We start from the raw sequence: 20164 nt of genomic DNA, 5'->3' as shown, positions 1-20164 counted from the left end.
GCCGCAGCAGGTGCCTCTTTACCCTCGGCATCTGCATCAGCCGCCCCCAAACCACTCTGAGGTCTCTCCACACAAAACACCTGTAGGGGGCAGGTTAACTCACCATCTGACGGAATGGCAGGGTATAACGTCAGATGCTTGGGCATTGGAGACAGTTGCCCAGGGTTACTGCCTACCCTTTCTACACATTCCTCAGTCACCCACCAGAGCACAGCTCTCTAAAAGTTCCAGACCCGCTCCTCTTGCAGGAAATTATAGACCTGCTAGAGAAAGGTGCCATAGAACCGGTACCTGTAGCGGACAGGAACAAGGGCTGGTACTCCCCCTACTTTCTCATACCAAAGAAGGACGGAGGACTGAGACCCATCCTGGACCTACGAGAATTGAACAAGTACCTCAGGAAGGACAAATTCAAGATGGTAACTCTCTCTCAGATCCTTCAGGCCCTCCAGCTCCAGGACTGGCTGGTATCTCTGGACCTTCAGGATGCTTATTTCCATGTGCCAATCCATCTCAAACACAGGAAATACCTGAGGGTCGCAATTGGCGACTCTCATTATCAATTTCGAGTTCTGCCATTTGGGCTGACCTCCGCCCGAGGGTCTTCACCAAGCTAATGTCGGTAGTGGCTGCGAGTCTAAGGAGGGAAGGGATCCACGTCTACCCCTACCTGGACGATTGGCTGATCAGGGCTGTATCTTCGAAACAAGCCCAGGTCCAGCTAGATTATGTCTGCCACTTCCTTCACAAACTGGGCTTCTCCCTCAATTTAAACAAGTCACAGATGATACCATCACAGAGACGCCAGTTCATCGGAGCAGTCCTGGACACTTACCTGGGAAAAGCCTCGCCACCAGAGGTGAGGGCTCAAGATATTCTGCAGATGGTCAACAAGTTTCAAAATGCCCAACGTCTCCCAGCCTTCGACTTTTTGAGGTTGCTGCGCCTTATGGCATCCTGCGTCTTCCTTGTGCCAGAGGCTCGCCTGAGAATGAGATCTTTTCAGTGGGCACTGAAAACTCAGTGGTCGCAATTCTCAGGGAGAATGACAGATCTCCTCCGGATTCCGGACAAGGTAGCCTGCGACCCTCTATGGTGGGCCTATCCAGAGAACATCTTGAAAGGAGACCTGTTTTGGCAACCATGGCTGGAGATAACAGTAGTCACAGACGCCTCACTCACGGGGTGGGGAGCCCATGCCAACGACTTGACCATCAGCGGTCGTTGGTCTCCATCGGAGTCCAGACTACACATCAACCTATTGGAGCTGAGAGCGATCAGACTAGCGCTTAAAGCTTTCCTGCCATCAGTACAGGGAAAAAATGTCCTGATAATGACGGACAACACGGTGGCCATGCACTACCTCAACAAAAGAGGAGGCGTAGGATCACTGCCACTGTGCAGAGAGGCAATGCAGCTCAGGTTTTGGGCAATTCAGGAAGGAATCTCTCTATCGGCAGTCCACCTAGCCGGAGAGAAAAATTTGACAGCGGACGCTCTGAGCAGGCAGAGCACAGTCTCCCACGAGTGGGAGCTAGCTCAGGAAGTCCTTCAAGAGATCTTCGCCCTTTGGGGAACCCCTCAGGTGGATATGTTCGCCACAAGCACCAACAGGAAGTGCGATCTGTTCGGTTCAAGGGAATTTCCCCCGAGAGGAGCTCTAGGAGACGCGTTCATAGTGGACTGGGAGTTTCCACTCCTCTACGCGTTTCCACCAGTCCCTGTTATTCCTCAAATGATCAGGAGGTTGAGAAGATTCCGGAAAACCATGATCCTAATTGCCCGGACTGGGCCAGGAGAACGTGGTACCCAGACCTTCTAGATATGTCCATCTGCCCTCCAATCCGTCTTCCACTCAGAGAATCTTCTCTCGCAGAAGGGAGGTCCGGTTCTCCATCCAGACATCAGAACCCTCAACCTTCACGCTTGGCTTCAGAAAGGGTGAGGTAGAAGGATTGGAACCTCCTGATGACGTCATGGAGGTGTTGCTTTCGGCCAGAAGGCCAGCAACAAAGTCTTTATACCGTTGCCATTGGAACAAAATTTGCAGCTGGTGTAGAGAAGAGAATATCGACCCTTTTTCATGTGGTACACCAACGGTGTTATCATTTCTACTTTACTTGGCAAACTCAGGCCTTCAAGTTGGCACTGTGAAAGGCTATCTCGCAGCGCTTTCAATCTTCAAGCGCACTGTGGAGGAACCATCCTATTTCAAACTACCCCTAGTATTACAATTTCTCAAGGGATTGACTAATGTTTATCGTCCAAAACCATTCCAGGTCCCCTTATGGGACATAAATTTAGTCTTAAACTTCCTAATGGGCACTCCTTTCGAACCACTTCACTCTTGTTCGCTGAGATTTCTCACGCTTAAAACTGTCCTATTGGTAGTGCTAACATCTGCTAGTAGGGTGAGCGAGCTGCAAGCTCTTTCCTGTAAACCCCCACATACAATTTTCCACAAGGAAAAAGTTGTCCTACAGGTGAAGCCTAATTTCCTCCCAAAGGTGGTTTCTGAATTTCATATTACTCAGAAAATTACCTTCCCTTCGTTCTAACCTCCTCCCCATCCGGGGAAAGAGGAAGAAAGACTACATAGGCTGGACCCAAGGCGAGCTCGAAGCTTTTACATCAGCAGAATGGCTAGGATCAGACAAGCAGACCAACTGTTTGTAGGATACGCAGGTCACAAGTTGGGACTACCCATAACAAAACAGACCATTTCCAGGTATATTATCTTGGCCATTCTGGAATGTTACAAACTGGCAGGGAAAGAGCCACCACAAAATCTTAGGGCTCATTCAACCCGGGGTATCACAGCCTCTTCGGCCCTCCAAAGAGGGGTACCGGTTAGAGACATATGTGCGGCTGCCACATGGTCGTCCGCACATACATTCACAAAATTTTACAACCTGGATTCCTCCACCAGTCAAGAGACCAGATTTGGCAAAGCCGTATTACATTTGGTTCATCCTTAAGGGGTGCATGACATTCTTACTCCCACCTCCAATTACATGCCACTGCTATGGGAGTCTATCAAAGATAAGGAATACGTTGGAGGACACAATCCCTTCGAAGAACAAGTTACTTCTTACCTTGTAACGTTCTTTCGATGGGATCTTCCTCCGACGTATTACTTATCGCCCCTCCCATTCATCCCCGCAGTAATACTTCCCTTGCGGTTGCAGCTTACGCTCCTTCAAGGTCAATAACCAATTCAGGCATGACTTTTCTTATACTACAAAACGGAACTGAGCAACGGACGCCGCGCGCAGCTATTTATGGGCATGGTGACGTCGACACCGATACGGTGGCCGTCGAGGGACATCGACTCGGCGGACGTCGACGCGCGGCACCCTCTACTGAAAACATATCCGAGGCCAGCAAGCTGGAGACTAATTGTCAAAGATAAGGAATACGTCGGAGGAACATCCCATCGAAAGAAAGTTACAAGGTAAGAAGTAACTTGTTCTTCTCATTTTTTTTAGCCGCCCCCTCTGATATCAGTAGGCCACGAAAGGTGGCCTTGGCTGTTTACCAAATGATGTGGAGAGGTGTGTCGTCCACAACATTGACCTGAAAGAATGTCCTCATCTCCTTCTCAAAGGATTCAAGAAGGACCGGGTCTCTAAGCAGGGTGTCGTTACACATCAGTGCTTGTCGAGAGAGGCACAGAGCCTGCACATGCTGTGTTCCGACCAGCCAATTATCTTTGTGCTAGCCTCAATCATTGTGTGTTCTAATGAAGTGTCTATCAGTATATAATCGATTCTAGTGGCCGTCTGGTGTGGTGGGGAGAGAAAGGTGAATGCCAGTGTCTGAGGGTGCAACGTCCTCCAGGGATCAATCAGGAAGTGTTCTAACAAGAGGGTTTCTAGTGCTTTGCTTCCAGGGCTGTCTTGGGAACCGCGCCCCGTCTGAGACAGCTAGTCAGGTCTGCGATTTGGTTTAATTCACCCCTACAAATAAGACTTCCTGTCTTCCATTAGTCTAGCGCTTCCACGGCCTTGGAGCAGAATGTGACATGTTGGTTGGGGACATATAGTGAACAGAGTGTAACAGGAGTGGGATCTATGTTACCATTAACTGCCATCATTCTCTCTTCTGTGTCCCTTTTGACTTGGTGTACCTCGAGTAACAGGGATTTTCTGATCAAGACCCCCACCCCTGCTTTCTTTGAGCCTGAGGTCCGAGCGCGATGCCCAGTTTGCTACCCCACAGGGTGAATTTCTCCCCTACCCTGAATTTAGTTTCCTCCAAAAACAGTATGTCTAAACCTGAAGTTATGAACTCCTGCATAACATTGATCGTTTCTGAGGGGAGTACAGCCCTTTTACATTCAGGGGCCCGACCTTCACACTGTCACCATACATGGTCAGAAGGTGTTGCTTTCACTGTTACCCAAAGTTTGGTGCCGTTCCGCCTCCGAGCCGGTCACCTGTCCATGTCTTTGGACCAGAACTTGCCTGATCCTGACCCATGGTCCCTGTCAGTGTGAACCCTGACCCGCTTCCCACCCAGCCCCTAATTTCCCCTGACCCCATGGCTTCCTGTCTCTCAATCGGGAAAAGGAGCCAAACGCTTTGGCAAGAGACAACCAACCATGAAAAAGTGGGCCAACTAGGAAAGGCCCCTCGCTCTGCGGTGGTGGACCGGAAACCAGTTCCAACACAACAGATAACCTAGGCTATAAAACAACAAGTAGTGCAGTGCGGAAACTTTATAGAACTGAGCCGTCAGCAACTGGTGGGCCCCAAGTGGGTAGTGTGGCATGGACATGTAGGGTTCCATGCCCACCATCACCTCAGGCCTGACGTAGCGGGTCAAAAGAGGTCAGACGTCCCGGTCAAGCCTCATGGGCTGTTAAATCGTCGGTACTTCTGGGAGCCTGCCAGCTGGCCTCTCTTAAGGCGCTCTTCTCATGTGTCCAGGGTTGTGTCCATTCTCTGAAGTGCCGCCTTCTGTCTGCAAGTGTTTAAGGACCCCCCCAACTTCCTCCTGCATGGTGACTCTGTATTCTTCTCTCTTGGTGCAAATGGAAATCCCCATCAATACCATATGTTTAGTTCCCTGAGCCACTGGGTGACCGTCCGGCCTCTTGTTGAGCGTCATGGTAGATATAGCTTGATAGATGCAGATTTGCGATGCCTCGAAGGTGATGTCCCCTTTGACTCTTTTTGTAATGTAAATTTTCTGCTCGAAGTAATGGCACTTCACCAGTACTGATCGTGGGCCCCTGGGAGTGCCGCCACCGCGATGGACCCGGTCGAAGGTGATCTCTGGGTTGAGGTTCATCAGAGGTCATTGATTAGTGATGCCACTCGCTGTTTGAGGGCGGTTACGGATTCCTCTTGCGGTTCTTTCATGCCCATAGTCTGATGTTGCCGTGCCTTTCTCGATTCTCCAGGTCATCTACTTTGAGGGAAAGGTCCCTTTCCCTCTGCTGTAGAGCTTGCAATTCTCCCTCACCGCGCATTTCAATTAGAATCCACGGATAGTTGGTTATTTTCTAGGGCTTCTAGTTTTTCCTCGACGTTATTGACTCTCATTTAGTCCACATTTTATGGACCGGATTTCCTCGAGCAGCATACGTATGGCCGCCGTTGTTGAGCCTTCTATATCTGCACCCAGTAGTGACAGGGGGCTGTCTGTTTGAGCCATTGCTCCGACTGGCAGTTCTTCAGAAGTTCTGATGGGTTTTGGCTGTGTTGGGGTCCATAGTGCCTCCTCCAGGGGTCCCCTCCTTAAGGCCTCACTGGTTCCTATGTGGCTGGGACAGTGTCTATTACTCTACCTGCGTAGGTGTGGCTTGCTTGTGTGAGGGGATCCAGTGCCCGCTCTCAGTTCAGGGAAAGTGTTCCCTGGGTCTGTGCCGCTGGTAAGACCAACTTCTGCTTAATTCCTGAGGCCCCTGGCGCTATGCAGAGTTGTTGTGGTGGCTGCGCTGGTTCCCCTAGAGCCGCCTCTTTGCATAGTGTAGAGACACTGACCTTAAGGGCCAGGGCCCAGCCGGGTGGAAAGAAGTAGGGCCCAACCAGCGCCCCAGCCTTGCCTGTTGATGCAGGCCTCTGGCTATCATTCCCCTTACTTTCACGTTGTTTAAGCCTGTAGGGTTGGTTCCAGTGGGGCCGGCCACACAGGGACAGTCCCTGTGTGCTCCTTGAGATCTGCACGCACTCGATGGGAGTCTGAGGCCCGCCTGCCCCTAGTGCTCCCTCCATGTCTGTATTGCTATGTGGGAGGGGGGTCCCTGTGCTGGGCTCTGCTGGCCCTGGGCCGCCTAGGTTAATTGCGCAGGCGGGCTCGCCTGCTGTTTCCTGGCTGTTTTTTCTGCACCTAATCCAGACCCCCCCTTACCTCGAATACGTAGCTAGATGTTGGTCAGAGCTGCCACTTTCACTGCCCCAGGAGACCGCAGGGATCCTCCAGTGGTGATGAATCAGGTCTCTGAAGTGTGGACTGCTTTTCTCCCGATCCTCTCAGGCTGCGACATAACACTTTTTAGTAATTTCTACTTCCCTGCTTAGATTCACTCAGGATTTGGAATGCGGCTGCTACGTGCCCTCCGGTCACTTATCCTGCATTTGGGCCGCCAATACTCAGGTATGAATTATATTATTTACCGGCCAACCGCTGCTCGATGAGGGAGACGGTGGACTAAGGTTCCATACCGTCTGCGCCCCCTGGTGGTCCCTGCCCGTAAAGGAGATTTTTTAGAAGGAAAACCTGATGTTTTGTTCCAGGAGCACCTGAGGGCCTTGGGAATAGATTGGCTGGCCTTCTTAGAAAAAATGTTGAGGTAGATGACGATAGGAGAGTAACCGGTGAAGGGGAACCGGATAATGCGTTATGAAGGGCTCTTATTGACGGAGAAAGGGAAGGGAAGGGAAAGAGGGATGAGGAGGCATGGAGTGGTGATGACGCTTATTGGCAGAGGGGGAGGGAAGAGGGATTTAAATGTAGGAAAGGTAATGACATCTCCTGCTTTTCGCTCCTTTTTTGTTGAACTGTATGGTATTTGAAAAAGCCATGTTATTAAGCGCAGGAAATCTAATTTGTCAAAAACCAATAAACATTTTTTTAAAAAAGGAACATTAATCATTTTATTATGTTTTAATATGTATTTTTTCAAAAATGTTGCTGGATCATCTTAAACTGCAGGGAGTGTGTTTATGGATGTGACTTATAAACAGACCCATAATGAACAATTGATTACAGGTAAGCAGCTCTGCTATTTTGATGCAACATTTTGTTTAGGCTCCATAGCTTTGTCATGGTGGTCTTATATGAGTTTTCATTTTAAGTGTTCCTCTGCCCTTTTTACAAATAAATAGAGCTTTAGTAGGTCAACCTTGTAGTTTAGCACTAAAGGCCTTGTATAACACTTGTGAAGATTCCCCTGTGATTTATCCATTTACCCTCTGCTCACTTATCCCCTGCTCACTTGGGTCATAATATTCCTTAATCCTTCACATGTACAATGGTGGTGGGAATTTTTTCAGAACTTGACAACGAGCTGCAAAGCACCATTAATGGGAAGAATAAAATCCTACCATGCCATCCAGCTACTAACTGATGAGTGACCGAGTGCTGAGGTAAGAAGCCTATTGCATGGATCAGATCGCGACTTGTTCTTCTTCAATATTTTATAACAGATACTGAAAAAATTCTGCTAGTTCTCATTGGAGCTTTCATAGATTCACATGTTGTTTGAATATTCCCCATCATCAAGCTGGGAATCCACAGAAACAGTAAAGTAGTTTACATTTATATTTTAAAACTGCTGACACTTTAGTGCTCAATTAGTCATTTTGGTTAAATATTTCCTCAGAGCCAATTGGCCGCTCTCTTAGCTCCACCCTCAGAGGCCATCTTCAGATTTGTTGCCGCCCATTAAGTGTTGGGAGTCCTCAAAAATCTTTAAATTCATCCCTTTTATCAACTATTTCTTCATCTCTTCATGTTGCTGGGATCTTTCTCCACCTGTCTGGTGTTCAAGCTTCTCAACGCCTCCGAAGATACTGTTTCGGTATCCTTTTGTTGAGGCCTTGGAGCGATCCATGAAGCTATGGCTGACACCAGGAAGAAGAGCCTTTTTCAAGGCCTGTGCTACCTGTCATTTGAAGAACGTTTATGCAGAGGATCTTCACGAGGACTGCTTCTACTGTCTGTAGCCAGACCTCGAGATCGGTGACTGTTCCATCTGCCATTCGCTTCAAGACCATCACCGAAGGTTAGTGACTTGGCTAGACAATGGTGTTGGACCCTCGGCTACGGCCTCTGTCCATTGCCATGTTTCCCTCTGGCAAAGCAGACCCTTGGAGCACACCTCCTCATCCAAGAGGCCAAGGTCCTACGATGACTGCGACCCAAGCGTGGGCTGCCACCTTGTCAACAGCATCAACATCATAGTCTATGATCCTGTCGGCCTCGTCAACTAAGATTGCTTCATCATAGTCTGGTACGAAACGCCTGTCTGAGTTTTCTGCCAAGAAGCACTCGTCGACACCTCCTTCTGGCCTGTTGGTGAAGTCTTCATCTACGACCCCGTCGATGATGCACAAGCAGTCGAAGTCCTCTGTTCCGTTGACAACTTGATCAACTTCTATGATGCCAATTCGATGACTGTCGACGGTGCACTGAATCCCATAAATGTCTGACCAGTACAACCACCTCATCCACGACAAAGGTGCACTCCTCCTTGTCTACAGTTCCACAAGGTGTCTGTCAAGCTGGGGATTCTGCCTCTGCGCTTTCAGCACTGCAAAGGCCTACATGGACCCATCCACATTTTACACTGGCCCTGTATGTTCCTCCTGCTGTTCGTGGAGCTTCAATGGCTCCACCTAAGGAAATATTCAATGCCTGTCAGTGATGAAGATTTTGAGGATCAGAAGTTGTCTTTTCTGATGACACCTACGTGGAGGTACTGCCATCTACTCCAGCTTGGATTTCTGCGTTTATTCCACTGCCAAAGGAGATTTATGCTCCTGAGTCACCTTCCTACTGGACCATCTCCAAGGCTGGCTTACTCAACCTGAGCCTTGTGACCTATCTTTGGACATTCTATCCACACTACAGACGCTTGTCTCAGAGTTACCGCATAAGCTTCCTGCTCCATCTTTGCATTCACGTCAGGAGCTTCCTGCTGGCCATTGTCTGCTTCTCCTCCTACTGGGCACCCATAACACGCCTGCACACCTGCTGTTCCACCTCCTTCCAACCTCACTGATAACGGATGATGGCGTCCCACAAGGTGGTGTGTCCACTCACACTACTACCTCAGACAAGCTTGATAATGTCATGCTAGGGGATGATGAGCCAGAGGACCCTCCTCTCTGAGATTTCCCCCCTGATGAGATTGGTTCCTTCCATGCCTTCATGTCCAAGGCTGCCAAGTTGTTTGATCTAGTCCCTAAACAGCAAAAGAAAGGCTTCTTGTACCAGTGGTGTGAATAGATGAGAATGTTTGTAGCAGCCATACCTGTCTTCAAGGACATCTGGGAAGACAGTCTCTTGACTCTGAGGAATCCCTCTGCCCCTCCCAAAAAGGCCTGATATGAGAAGTACGAGGCTCCTGATTCAGCGCCTAAGTGTCTATGGACACAGCCCAGTCCAGACTCAGTGACATCAGCGGCGGCCTGGAAGCATTCTGCCAATTTTTCCTCTCATGTTCATTCCACCCAACAAGGAAGGCAAACAGCTAGGTTCCTTTGAAACATGCATCATCTCCACTGCCACGACCACCATTAAGATGTCTAATGCTGCGCTGGCTATCATGTCCGGCTATGACAGCGAGCTATGGGTAAAGATGGGTCCAATATTGGATTGCCTTCCAGACGACAAGAAGAATGAAGCTGTCACCCACATCGCGAGTTGGAAGTCGCTTCGAACCATGCAATTTCTGTGGTAGTGGATGTTGCTGATACTAGATTCATACAGATGGGGAACAGTGCTGTTTTTCGCCACCAAGGCTGGCTCAAGCCACTCATTTCCACCCAGAAGTGCAATCAAAGGTAGTGCACATGTCCTTCGACGGGAAGACCTGTTTGGCAAGATGGTGGATGACCCACTTCAAGCCGTCAAGGCAGACACGGACAGCGCCCACTCTCTGGGCAGGCTGCATCAACGCATCAGTTATTTTGACCTGATCAGTTTTTTAAGAATGTCCCAGGACTAGAGGCCTTAATACCAGTCTCGGTCCTACCAGTCTAAAACCTGCACTGCATCGGACAGCTACAAGGGGAAGTCCCAGGCCTATAGAGGAAATCAGCCCCACCTCTCACACCAGGGGGCCAATCCTCAATGCTTGCCTGACCAGGCTCTGCCGCTGCCCCTCCACATTCACACCCCAGTGGAGGACGTTTCCCTAAATTCATAGAATGGTTGTGACGCTCCACCACCGACAAATGGGTGCTGTCTCTAATCCAACAGGGGGACACTTGAATTAATCAGGTGACCGTCCGCCATCCCTCCATTGTCAAGGGTCGAGAAACACTTGCTATTACTGCTATTAGAAGTTCAGTCCCTCTTCTCAAAGGGTGCAAGCCAGCGTATCCCCCTTCAACAAAAAGGCCAAGGTGTTTACTAGAGATACTTTCTCGTAAAAAAACTAAAATATCTGGCGGCTGGAGACCCATTCTCGATCTACGCCCCTCAACCAATTCCTGCAGGCTCAAACCTTCAAGATGGTTACCCTTCATCATATTCTAACAAAGCTGCAGGAAGGTGATTTCCTTTCGTTGTTAGTCCTGGAAGATGCATACTTTCATGTCGCTATCCATCTTAGAAACTGAATGTTCCTGACATTCACCGTTACAGGACCACACTTCTAGTTCAAGACCTTGCCCTTCGGCCTCTGCTCTGCTTCGTGTATATTTACGAAATTATTTAACACAGTGGTGGCTCATCTACATTGTTCAGGGTGCACATCTACCCATACCTCAACGATTGGCTGGTTCGGCCAGAATCTCTTCCTCTGGCTCTTCAGCATACAGAGACCACTATCTGTTGCTTAACACCAGCGGGGTTCTCTTTCGACTATGCCGAATCCTGCTCGACTCCTTTGCAGAATGCTCTGTCTTGGGAGCTCAGCTCGACACATTGTCTTGCATTGCTACCCCATCGGAGGACATAGTGAAGACCATTTTTGCAGAAACTATTGCTTTCACAGAAGACGTCTACGTCGGTCCACACCTTGAAGTCCCTGCTGGGGATGTCCTCCTGCATTCCTCCAATACAGCACTGCAGGCTCCGGATGAGATCTCTCCAGAAGTTTGTCAATGCGAGCTGGAAACAAGTCCCTGGCACGTGAGAAGACAGGACTCTTTTGAATTGCCTCATTCGTGGCACACTTTGCTGGTGGATGCTCTGCCCCATTCTGACCCGAGGAGCACCCTTTTGTCTTCTGGAACATCAGGTCACGGTCAAAATGGGTGAATCTCTGGAGGGCTGGGGAGCCCACACAGGCCATCTCCATGCCAGGGGAGGGTCTCTGCTCTCAGGAGCATGAAGTGGTTGCACATCAATGTGCCTTGACCCTTTTGTACACAAGCTCAAAGTGACTTAACTTACCTTTTTTCTTTTGGTGCTGACCAGTCTGGCTCATTCTTCCATCAAGGTACACCGGTCTGCCATTTCCAGGTACATTAATTTCCCGGCTCACTCGTAAATAATAAATTAAATGTACTGAGTATATTTCTGATGCAAGTGGATGTGCGAGGTCTTCTAGCACAGACCAACAAGTCTTAACAAGAATTAACAGCAAAAGGAAAAAGATGTTAGCCCCCCGCACTCTAATTGAGAATAAACACGTAGGACATTCAAAACCACCAACCCCCTTTTCCGACACACGCTTTTGCACGACACACCAGAGAAAGGACTAACACCAGAGCAGTTTACCTGACATGTCCCATTACAAGGGTCAGGCAAAGTCAGGCAATTGATCAGAATCATGCACACCTGACGGCCCTTTCCCTTCCCCACAGGGATAAAAGTGGTGCAAGAGAGCACAGTTGGAGCAAGGCAGACTGCACGACGAAACGGCTATCCAGACCCAGCATTTCAAAAGGACGAGAAAGGCAGCGAATATCGAGAGGCTGACTAGGATAGTCACGACCTTGCCTTTTTTGATGCAGACCCGTGAAGGCTCTGTAAGACTGAGGACAATAGCCCAAGTGTGTTGCAGCAGATGTCAACGGTACACGGAGCGTGACGATGCTGCTAAGCGGGAGCGAGGCAAACTCCTGCTACCGTGGTACTGGCCTTGACTTCAGTTATGAAGGAAAGCCAAGTGGTTCATCACAGCCGGTGAGTCGAGGGGAGAGGCGATAAGGTCCAGGCTGTGGTGAATGAAAGATGCAAAGTGGCAAGTTGGACTAAGTTAAAAGAACTGTAAAAGTGTTAAGGGGAGACCAGCTGCAGAGGGAACTGGCACCATGTGGGTGCTAACTCGAGAGACTCTGGTCGATCCCCGCTTGAATGAAACTACATTGACATTTAAGAAGGGTCTGAGCCTGAACAAGGGTGATCCAGCGGTGAAGCTATCACCCAAAGTTCATTGAAAAAAAGACCAACAGTTGAGGGGGTTCCGAGCCCGAACGAGGGGGATCCAGGGGTGAATTCATCAACCAAGAAAAGTCATAGTAAGCCTGGTGGAGGAAGGCTGAAAGCAAAGAGGGGTCAGTGCCCAGAAGAGAGTGACCCAGTGGTCAATCCATCACCCAAAGAAAACGTGAGAAGGAACTTTGTGTTTGCTGTTTTGGTTATTTGAAAATCTATCGGGCCCTCAGAACCAGGAGATACCACAAGTGAGGCCCTGATATCGATAGGAACAGGGGTCAGCTCCCCAGAGGAGGGGGACCCAAGGGATGAAGAATCCTCACCCCAAGTGCAAGCAGGAAACAAACTTTCATTTGTTGAAGAAACATTTGTTTTGTTGTTTGACTACATCAGGCCGTCAAAGGTAAGAGACTCAAGTGAAACGAGACTTGGCCATTGAGGCTCCTGATAAACTGAAACAGAACTATCGACTTGTGCTGGGGAAGCTTGAGTGTGTGCTGTGCCCCAAGATCCCACCTTACCCCATGCTCAAAACATGGGGAAGGGAAGACCCAAGCTACCACATTGTGACATATTTGAGAACATTTCTTTCTTTTCTTGAAAATCATATTGCACCCTTTTGTATTCATTGTAAGGTTTGGCAATAGGTTTCTTAGTATAGGCCCTTTTTTATTTGACATGACGCCACTAGAACTGCCTTATTTTCGTTTGGTCGACACTTGCTCTCATCTTAGATTTGGGTTTAGTTTAGGCGTTTTTCCACCCTGCAAAGATTGTTCAATGAACACCCTTTAACTGTGATCACTTGCGTGTCTGTCTTTACTGTTGCCACCATGAGTTCCTTACAGTAGTACATTATACACATTCATTTAAACTATGCCACATTTCATCAGCAAATGACTTTCAAAGTATACAATTCAGAAATAAGTTTTGTTTTCGAGAAAATATAAAAGAAAATATTTATACAAGCACATCTTATTCTTATTCAATAATCAGTAAAGTTTTGCTTGTGCAGATTAATCTATTTTTCGCTTCTGGAATTGGAATATTTCCCAATGCGTTTCAGATTCGTAAATCTTTTGTTAAGGGCCAATCTGGTCTTCTTTCCTTTAAAAATATATATACATATTGTGTAATTGTCTGTTAAATCTACTTCAATTGGTTGGTTGATTTATACTATTTCAGTACTAACCTTCTACACACTTGAATCCTGTCAATTCTAAATGGTTCTGAGGACCTTTCCTCTTCACATTAAAAATGTCATTTTATCCATTAATGTTCTCTTCACATATGTGGAATATCTATCAACATTTATTGTGTTATAATCGTTTTCAGATTTCTCTATACAAAATGTGCTGTAAACTAATTACACTAGCTATTTCCAGGTTTACACGCTCCCCTGGGACTCCTTTTCTGTGGTCACACAGGCTCATCATGGAATTCTTTAGAGGACTGTTCCGCTCTTTCTCTCCTGACCAAGCACCTGCAACAGCATGGGAGTTGAATGTGCTCCTCTCCAAACTCATAGGTTCTCCTTTTGAGCCTTTAGATAAAACCTGTCTGAGGTTCTTAGCCTGAAAGACTGCTCTGTTGGTTGCCATCACCTCTGTGAGACATGTGGGGGCATTCCAGGCTCTCTCGTGTAAAGCGACATACTGTACTTTCCATAAATCCAAGATGGTCCTTTGCACAAACCTGACGTTCATTCCACCTAAACAAACCTTTGGTGTTACCTGTCCTTTTTTGGTTCCCCCTCCTCTCCTGCAGAATGGTCATTGCACTCCTTGGATGTGGTGTGATCCCTGAAATTCTACTTCTCTCACTAAACGTGTCTGCAGGTCTTCTTAGCTGTTTGTGGCTTTTGCTCTTTCTGACATCAGCAATGCTCTTTCGAACTCATCCATTGCACAGTGGCTGTCCTCCTGCATTTCATATTGTCAGCTGACTTACAAGCCTCTTTCTGGTAGGCCCAGGGTCCATTCTACCAGGAATGTTGCTGCTACAACAGCTTTCTTCTCCGGTGTTCCCCCTTCTGGACATTTTCATGGCTGCCACGCTGAGATCAGTGCATAACTTTTACTAGGTTTTACTGCGTTGACAGGAATTTCACAGGAGTCCAGGGTCTGCCAGGCAGTGCTATACAACCTGTTTGGGTGAGGTGAGGGCTTTCTGAGGTGAGCTTTACCTCTGCCCATTGTTATTGTGTGTACTGTTTTGCAATCTATTCAAACACCATGTGAATCTATGAAAGATCCAATTCGGGAGACGGAATAAGTTACTCCTGTTCTCCAGTGTTTGTATCTTTCATGGATTGACATGGTGTTTGAATAGATTGCAAAACAGTACACATGTATGGCTGTATGGCTCTTTTTGGCTCTTAGTTCCATGTTCACGTGCGCTTGCCAAAATCTGAAGATGGCCTCTGGGGGTGGCGCTAAGGGAGACCTGTAAATGGGCTGTGGGGCGATGTGCTTCAAAATGACTAATAGAGCACTGAAGTGACAGCAGTTTTAACATTTAAATGTAAACTGCTCTACTGTTAATAAGGATTCCCAGCTTGGGAACGGGGGAATATTCAAACAGCATGTGAATCTATGAAAGATACCTATGCTGGGGAACAGGAGTTACAGGTAAGTAACTTTATTCCTTATTTTATCCAGGAAATCTGCCGACTGTATGGGCCTGCAAATCCTCCTGAGTGATGAAATGGGTCTAAATACATTTGACAAAACAAAAATAGCCATTTAAAAATAAATGTTTTTGCTTTTGTCTTTTCTTTTCCTTTTTTTCTTTTTTTTTTAAGGACCTGCCGCCTTATCTCTGCAAATTGGACATCACATTTGAAAAAGGTAATTTAGTAACATTTGTTGTGTTCTTCTATAAGTGTATATCTTTTCGCATTCATAATGTCTGGGGGCTATCAGAATCATTGTGTGTGTGGGCACCCCAGATGACCATGTGACTAGAATTTGTGAAAATCACCTGGCAGTGAAAGAATTAAATTACAACAGTGCAGTGCATCCCAGGTGTTTACTATCTGTTGGGTTGATTCTCTTTTCAGTGAAGAAACACAAACCATGACATGCACAGTACAGTAAAAACAATTAATACATGATTGATGGGGACAACACAGTAGCATTGTGCAGGCATGGAGAAGGATAGGTGCAAAGTTAGAGACTAAGCAGGGTCACTGTGCTATTTTGCAATGGGAAATGTACATTGGCAACAAGCCTTGTTGCCCTGCCTCTGTTTTCAATGTGTGCTTAACCAGCTATTTCCAAATTGACAAGAGCATTTATTGATGTTTTCTATTCTGCTGCTGATTTGAGACTAATTTTGGGTTTGATTGTGGACTACATTTATATATAATTTTTACAACATGTCTGCTTAAATGCATCTTACAAAAGCTTCTCAAACACCTATGTTTTCTTCTTGGAAGCATGTCTCATGGGATGCTTTTTGTTATTAGCAGCTGTGAATTAATGATGCCCAAGGAATTGTTGTTCTGGCCATGTTGTTAAGGAAACCAGCCTTGCCATCTAAATACAGAAAGAGAAGCTTGAGCCACTATATACACATTTTCCCCTCAAATCCCCACGCCCCTAATTAATCTGTTCTATGTGTGACGACAACTTGTTTTACGGAGTTCCAGTGAAGAATTCCAAAGAGGGCAACATACAGATTTATTTATTTATTTTAATTCTTATAAAGCGCCAACATGTAATTTCTCTATGTAGACTAACATTTAGGATGTACATATCTTTGAGTGCCACAAGATCTAGATTTCGACACAAAGAATGTTCTGCATCTGTAAATTTACCTTTACTGAGTAAGAGTAATTATGTATATTTAGTTTGTAAAAAAGGGCTCTCCCCCTCCAAAGAGCTCTCGCAAAGCTAAGCCTTTGGGATGGAAGTTGAAGACAATTCCCTTGTATTGCTTTTTGGGTCACGTTACATTTAGCGCTTGTTCCAACATCCAGAGTAGAACTTTCAAATCAATGTAACATTCTTTGAATCAAACAAGTTTTCTAATATTTCTGTGTTTAGTCACGATGATCATGGCAGTGTACTGTACACCCTCCATCTTGATATCAATCTGTTTTATTCTTGAGGACTTAAGTGCCACATACATGTCATCTGATGAACGACCAGGTGCTTGCAGAATCTTTCTTCCAGCTGTAACAGTTTTCATTGGTTGTTCATTGCCCTTGCATTGAAAGTCCCTGCTTCAATGTGGAAAAGTAGGCAGACAAAGTCAACCATTCCCCTCTGCAAAAGCTTGTCACCTGCTCTTCCCCTCCCTGTCTGAGCCAGCTCTTCCATGACCATTCCATCAATTCCTCAAGGCCTACTTACTTATCCTTAACCAATGGGCATCTGTGAGGGCAGGTTTACAGGTAGGAACAGGAGAACTGAAAATGACACTCTTCTGCAGTTCACTATTCTTCCCGCAGATCCAGATGTATTATGGGACATATTGTCATGTGTGATATGTCTGCTGAGAATTGAGGTAGAATGATTGCCGGGATATGCAGACATGTGTCTCAGGAGCTGTCTTTTGGTAATCAGAGGGTCTAATAGTAGGATCTCTCAGGACTAGAAATTGAAGGTAATTTTTCCCAAGAAGGCTTTGTCAATAATCATCACTTAGTGTGCTTCACATCGGTCGAGCAGAAGTCCTAATACTGGAAGCTGCACTTTTACATTTGCCAGTGTTCATCGCACTAGTCTACCTGAAGACTGGAGCAGAGCATGTAATATGAACTTGTCAGCACTACATCCATGCACAATCCTGATGCCGATTTCCTGGATGACCTGGAAACTGAAGAAACGTTTTCAACCGTCTTTATGCTGTCTTGCTTGGTACAATGAAACCAGAAACTACTTTGCCCAAGATGCTACATCCTGAGATTGGTATAATTATGGCTGCTGATCCAGCACTTGCTAAGGTTCCCAGAACTAGGCTGAAGCAGTAATGGAATAAATCACTGTATCCGCTCGGTGCATTAAGCCCATGCTTGACTAGAGCTGATCTTGTGCAGCATTGTGATTTCAGGCTTCTTTTCCAGCAGTTCACTGTGTTAGTGCCACAGGACTGAGTGGGTTTTATTCTTGTTTTTGTGACATTACTTGATGAGGCAGTGTTTTCAGAAGCTTGTTTTCTGGCTTTTGCCTTGTAATCTGATTCTAAAAGCCACTCATGGATTCTCAAGACTAGGGACTGCATTTTTTAAAATCACTTCACATTGTGTGTAATAACTATGTTGCTTTTTTGCTGTCCAGGAACTGCATATTTGTATGTCCTGCTTAACTCAACAATTCCTGACGGTTTGTCTGCGTTCTGATCCTGCGTGGTGGAATTCTTGTAAACACAAAACTACAAGGGCTAGAATGAAAAATTAAAACTGGGGCTGACAAGAGATAAGGTAAATGATAACTTAACTTAGAAGTAGTTGGCATTATCGATGTCGGATTGAATTTGGAGGTCAGGGAGCCAAAAGAGCAGTAGTGTTCTAAAGTTGTCCAGTTGTCCGATGTCAAAAGTTAGGTTCTCAAAAGGCTGGCTATTTCATCACATTCAGGGACTTGTCATCCTGTATTACAATGGGAATAGCAGCACAAGTAGCAGAATGCAAATAAAATCAGGCCTGGTTAAGCAACTCACACCTGACTCGGGGCAATTTAAAAGTTATTCCAGTAAATCACACAAACGTAAGACTAAACTACCAGATCAGGTTCTAAAAAGAAACCGAGACCTGGGGAAATACACAGCTTACTACTTATAGTGCAAGTGTTCCAATGTCCCACACTTTACATGTTGCCTGTAGAGCTTGGCTGCTTTTGGGCTGATTGCTTAATTAGAACTAATATGAAAGGCATTTAGGCCGCCATTCACCTGTTAGTATCCACATGAGATGATGAATGGCAATTTACGCATATGTATGCATGGGATTAATAAAGTGTCTTCAGGTTCTTCCTAGTGTGTAGGGTGGATAGGGCCAGTCATATCCGCATTGGTAACTTGTTCCAGATACGTGTTGCATAGGAGGAAAAGATTAGTTATTTATCTTTACCCTTTTGGATTTCTCTGTTTCCAACCTGGCAATGTTTGGCTTGTGGTGTTGCACTGGCCTGCAGAGATGAGTTTATTGGCCAGGCATAGTGATGTTTTGGTTGGGATTGCTTTCTAGGTGATGCAGGCTGTTTTAACATGATGCATGCTTGAAGGGGGTTGTGCTCGTCCTTGATGTTGGGGATAGTTTGGGTGAATTTTCTTAGTCCGGTGATGAGGCCTGCAGCAGCATGCTGGACACCTTTCAAAGGGGCCATGGGCTTGGACAACTGCTTTGAAACTCAGCCAGGGATGAAAGGCTTGAATTTGGAGACGAGCAGCCTTTTACCATGCTTGTGGGTTTTGTTGGCTATGTTTGTTTTGAACGAGATGTTAGTCAAGAGATTTTGCAGTGGGTGAGAGCTGAGGTGTGAATGCCTCAAGTTTCATATTTGTGAGCCAGTTCTAAACTTGGGCATGCTTGCTGGTGTTTTCTCATAGAAGTAATTGTGTGTGATGGGTTGAGCTTCAAGTAAGCACTTCCGATTCAGGCTTGGATGGGGTACAGATAGTGTTTCAGTCAATGGATGTCATTAATGCCATTCATCTTTAGGTACAGTGTATCGTCTGCATATTGGCGTATTTTAATTCATACATAGAAAAGTCTTTATTTATTAGGGGCAACATTTGTGCATGCTATGTTAGCTAATGATGTTGGCAGGTAGTTTTACTCTTACTTACTTGGTTAGCTAATTAATTTGATCCCTACTCTGAACTGTATTCCACCTCCAAGTCCACCTTTGAAAGTAGTATGAACAACAAAGACACAAGTGCATTTTTTTTTTATTTCAATTTTTAAGACTTGGTTTTTTCTCTGTAAATTTGTAGCTACTTAACACTAAACCAGATTTGTTCTAGGTTGCAAAAATCAATTTAGATGTGCTTTCAGCAAGAGCTTCATGCGTTAATTTGCTTTTTCTGTTACTTTTTGCTGGAAAATATATTTTTCAATGTAGAGCCTATACAAAAGTCATTCTCAAAGAAAGTAATATGTTGACATTTCATACTTGGGCTTAAACTAAACTGATCCCGATACTGCAACTTGATGTCCACAGCCCCCAAACCTCTCTGATCACTTTGTTCACAAGACCCTGGTGGGAGGCAGGTAAACCCAGCAACTGCAAGAATGGCATTTCATTATTTAAGATGCATGGGCACTACAGACAGTGACCCACGTGTATTGTCTTTGTAGAAATGAGATACCGTACCCATTTCTACAAAGACCCTCAGATTGTCCCTACTGAGCAAGCAATCTATTTGGGAACCAGCTCCACCCCTTCTACAGGAGATTATTTGCCTGTTGGAGAAAGGTGCCCTGGAAAGGGGACCTGTAGCGGAACAATAATGGGGTTTGTACACCACCTATTTTCTAGTTCCAAGAAAGACAAAGGACTGTGACCCGTATTGGACCTGAGACGCTTGAACAAGTTCCTCAGGAAGGACGGATTCAAGATGGTCCTTCTTTCACAGATCCCGGTTTCCCTTCAGA

At 46.2% G+C, this 20164-nt stretch overlaps 1 protein-coding gene across 1 annotated transcript in view; it reads left to right on the top strand.

Annotated features, from left to right (window-relative positions):
- GDPD1 (glycerophosphodiester phosphodiesterase domain containing 1) overlaps positions 1 to 20164 on the top strand; it is a 995260-nt gene that overhangs the window by 410703 nt on the left and 564393 nt on the right. The window contains exon 4 of the mRNA XM_069615147.1: positions 15365 to 15410. Within this exon, the coding sequence (XP_069471248.1) occupies positions 15365 to 15410 (46 nt within the window). The remainder of the gene's footprint in view (positions 1 to 15364; positions 15411 to 20164) is intronic.

This window comes from Ambystoma mexicanum, chromosome 9, assembly GCF_040938575.1.
Source record: "Ambystoma mexicanum isolate Mex_15411 chromosome 9, UKY_AmexF1_1, whole genome shotgun sequence".
Lineage (NCBI taxonomy): Eukaryota > Metazoa > Chordata > Amphibia > Caudata > Ambystomatidae > Ambystoma > Ambystoma mexicanum.
This window is presented reverse-complemented; position numbering and strand designations above follow the sequence as displayed.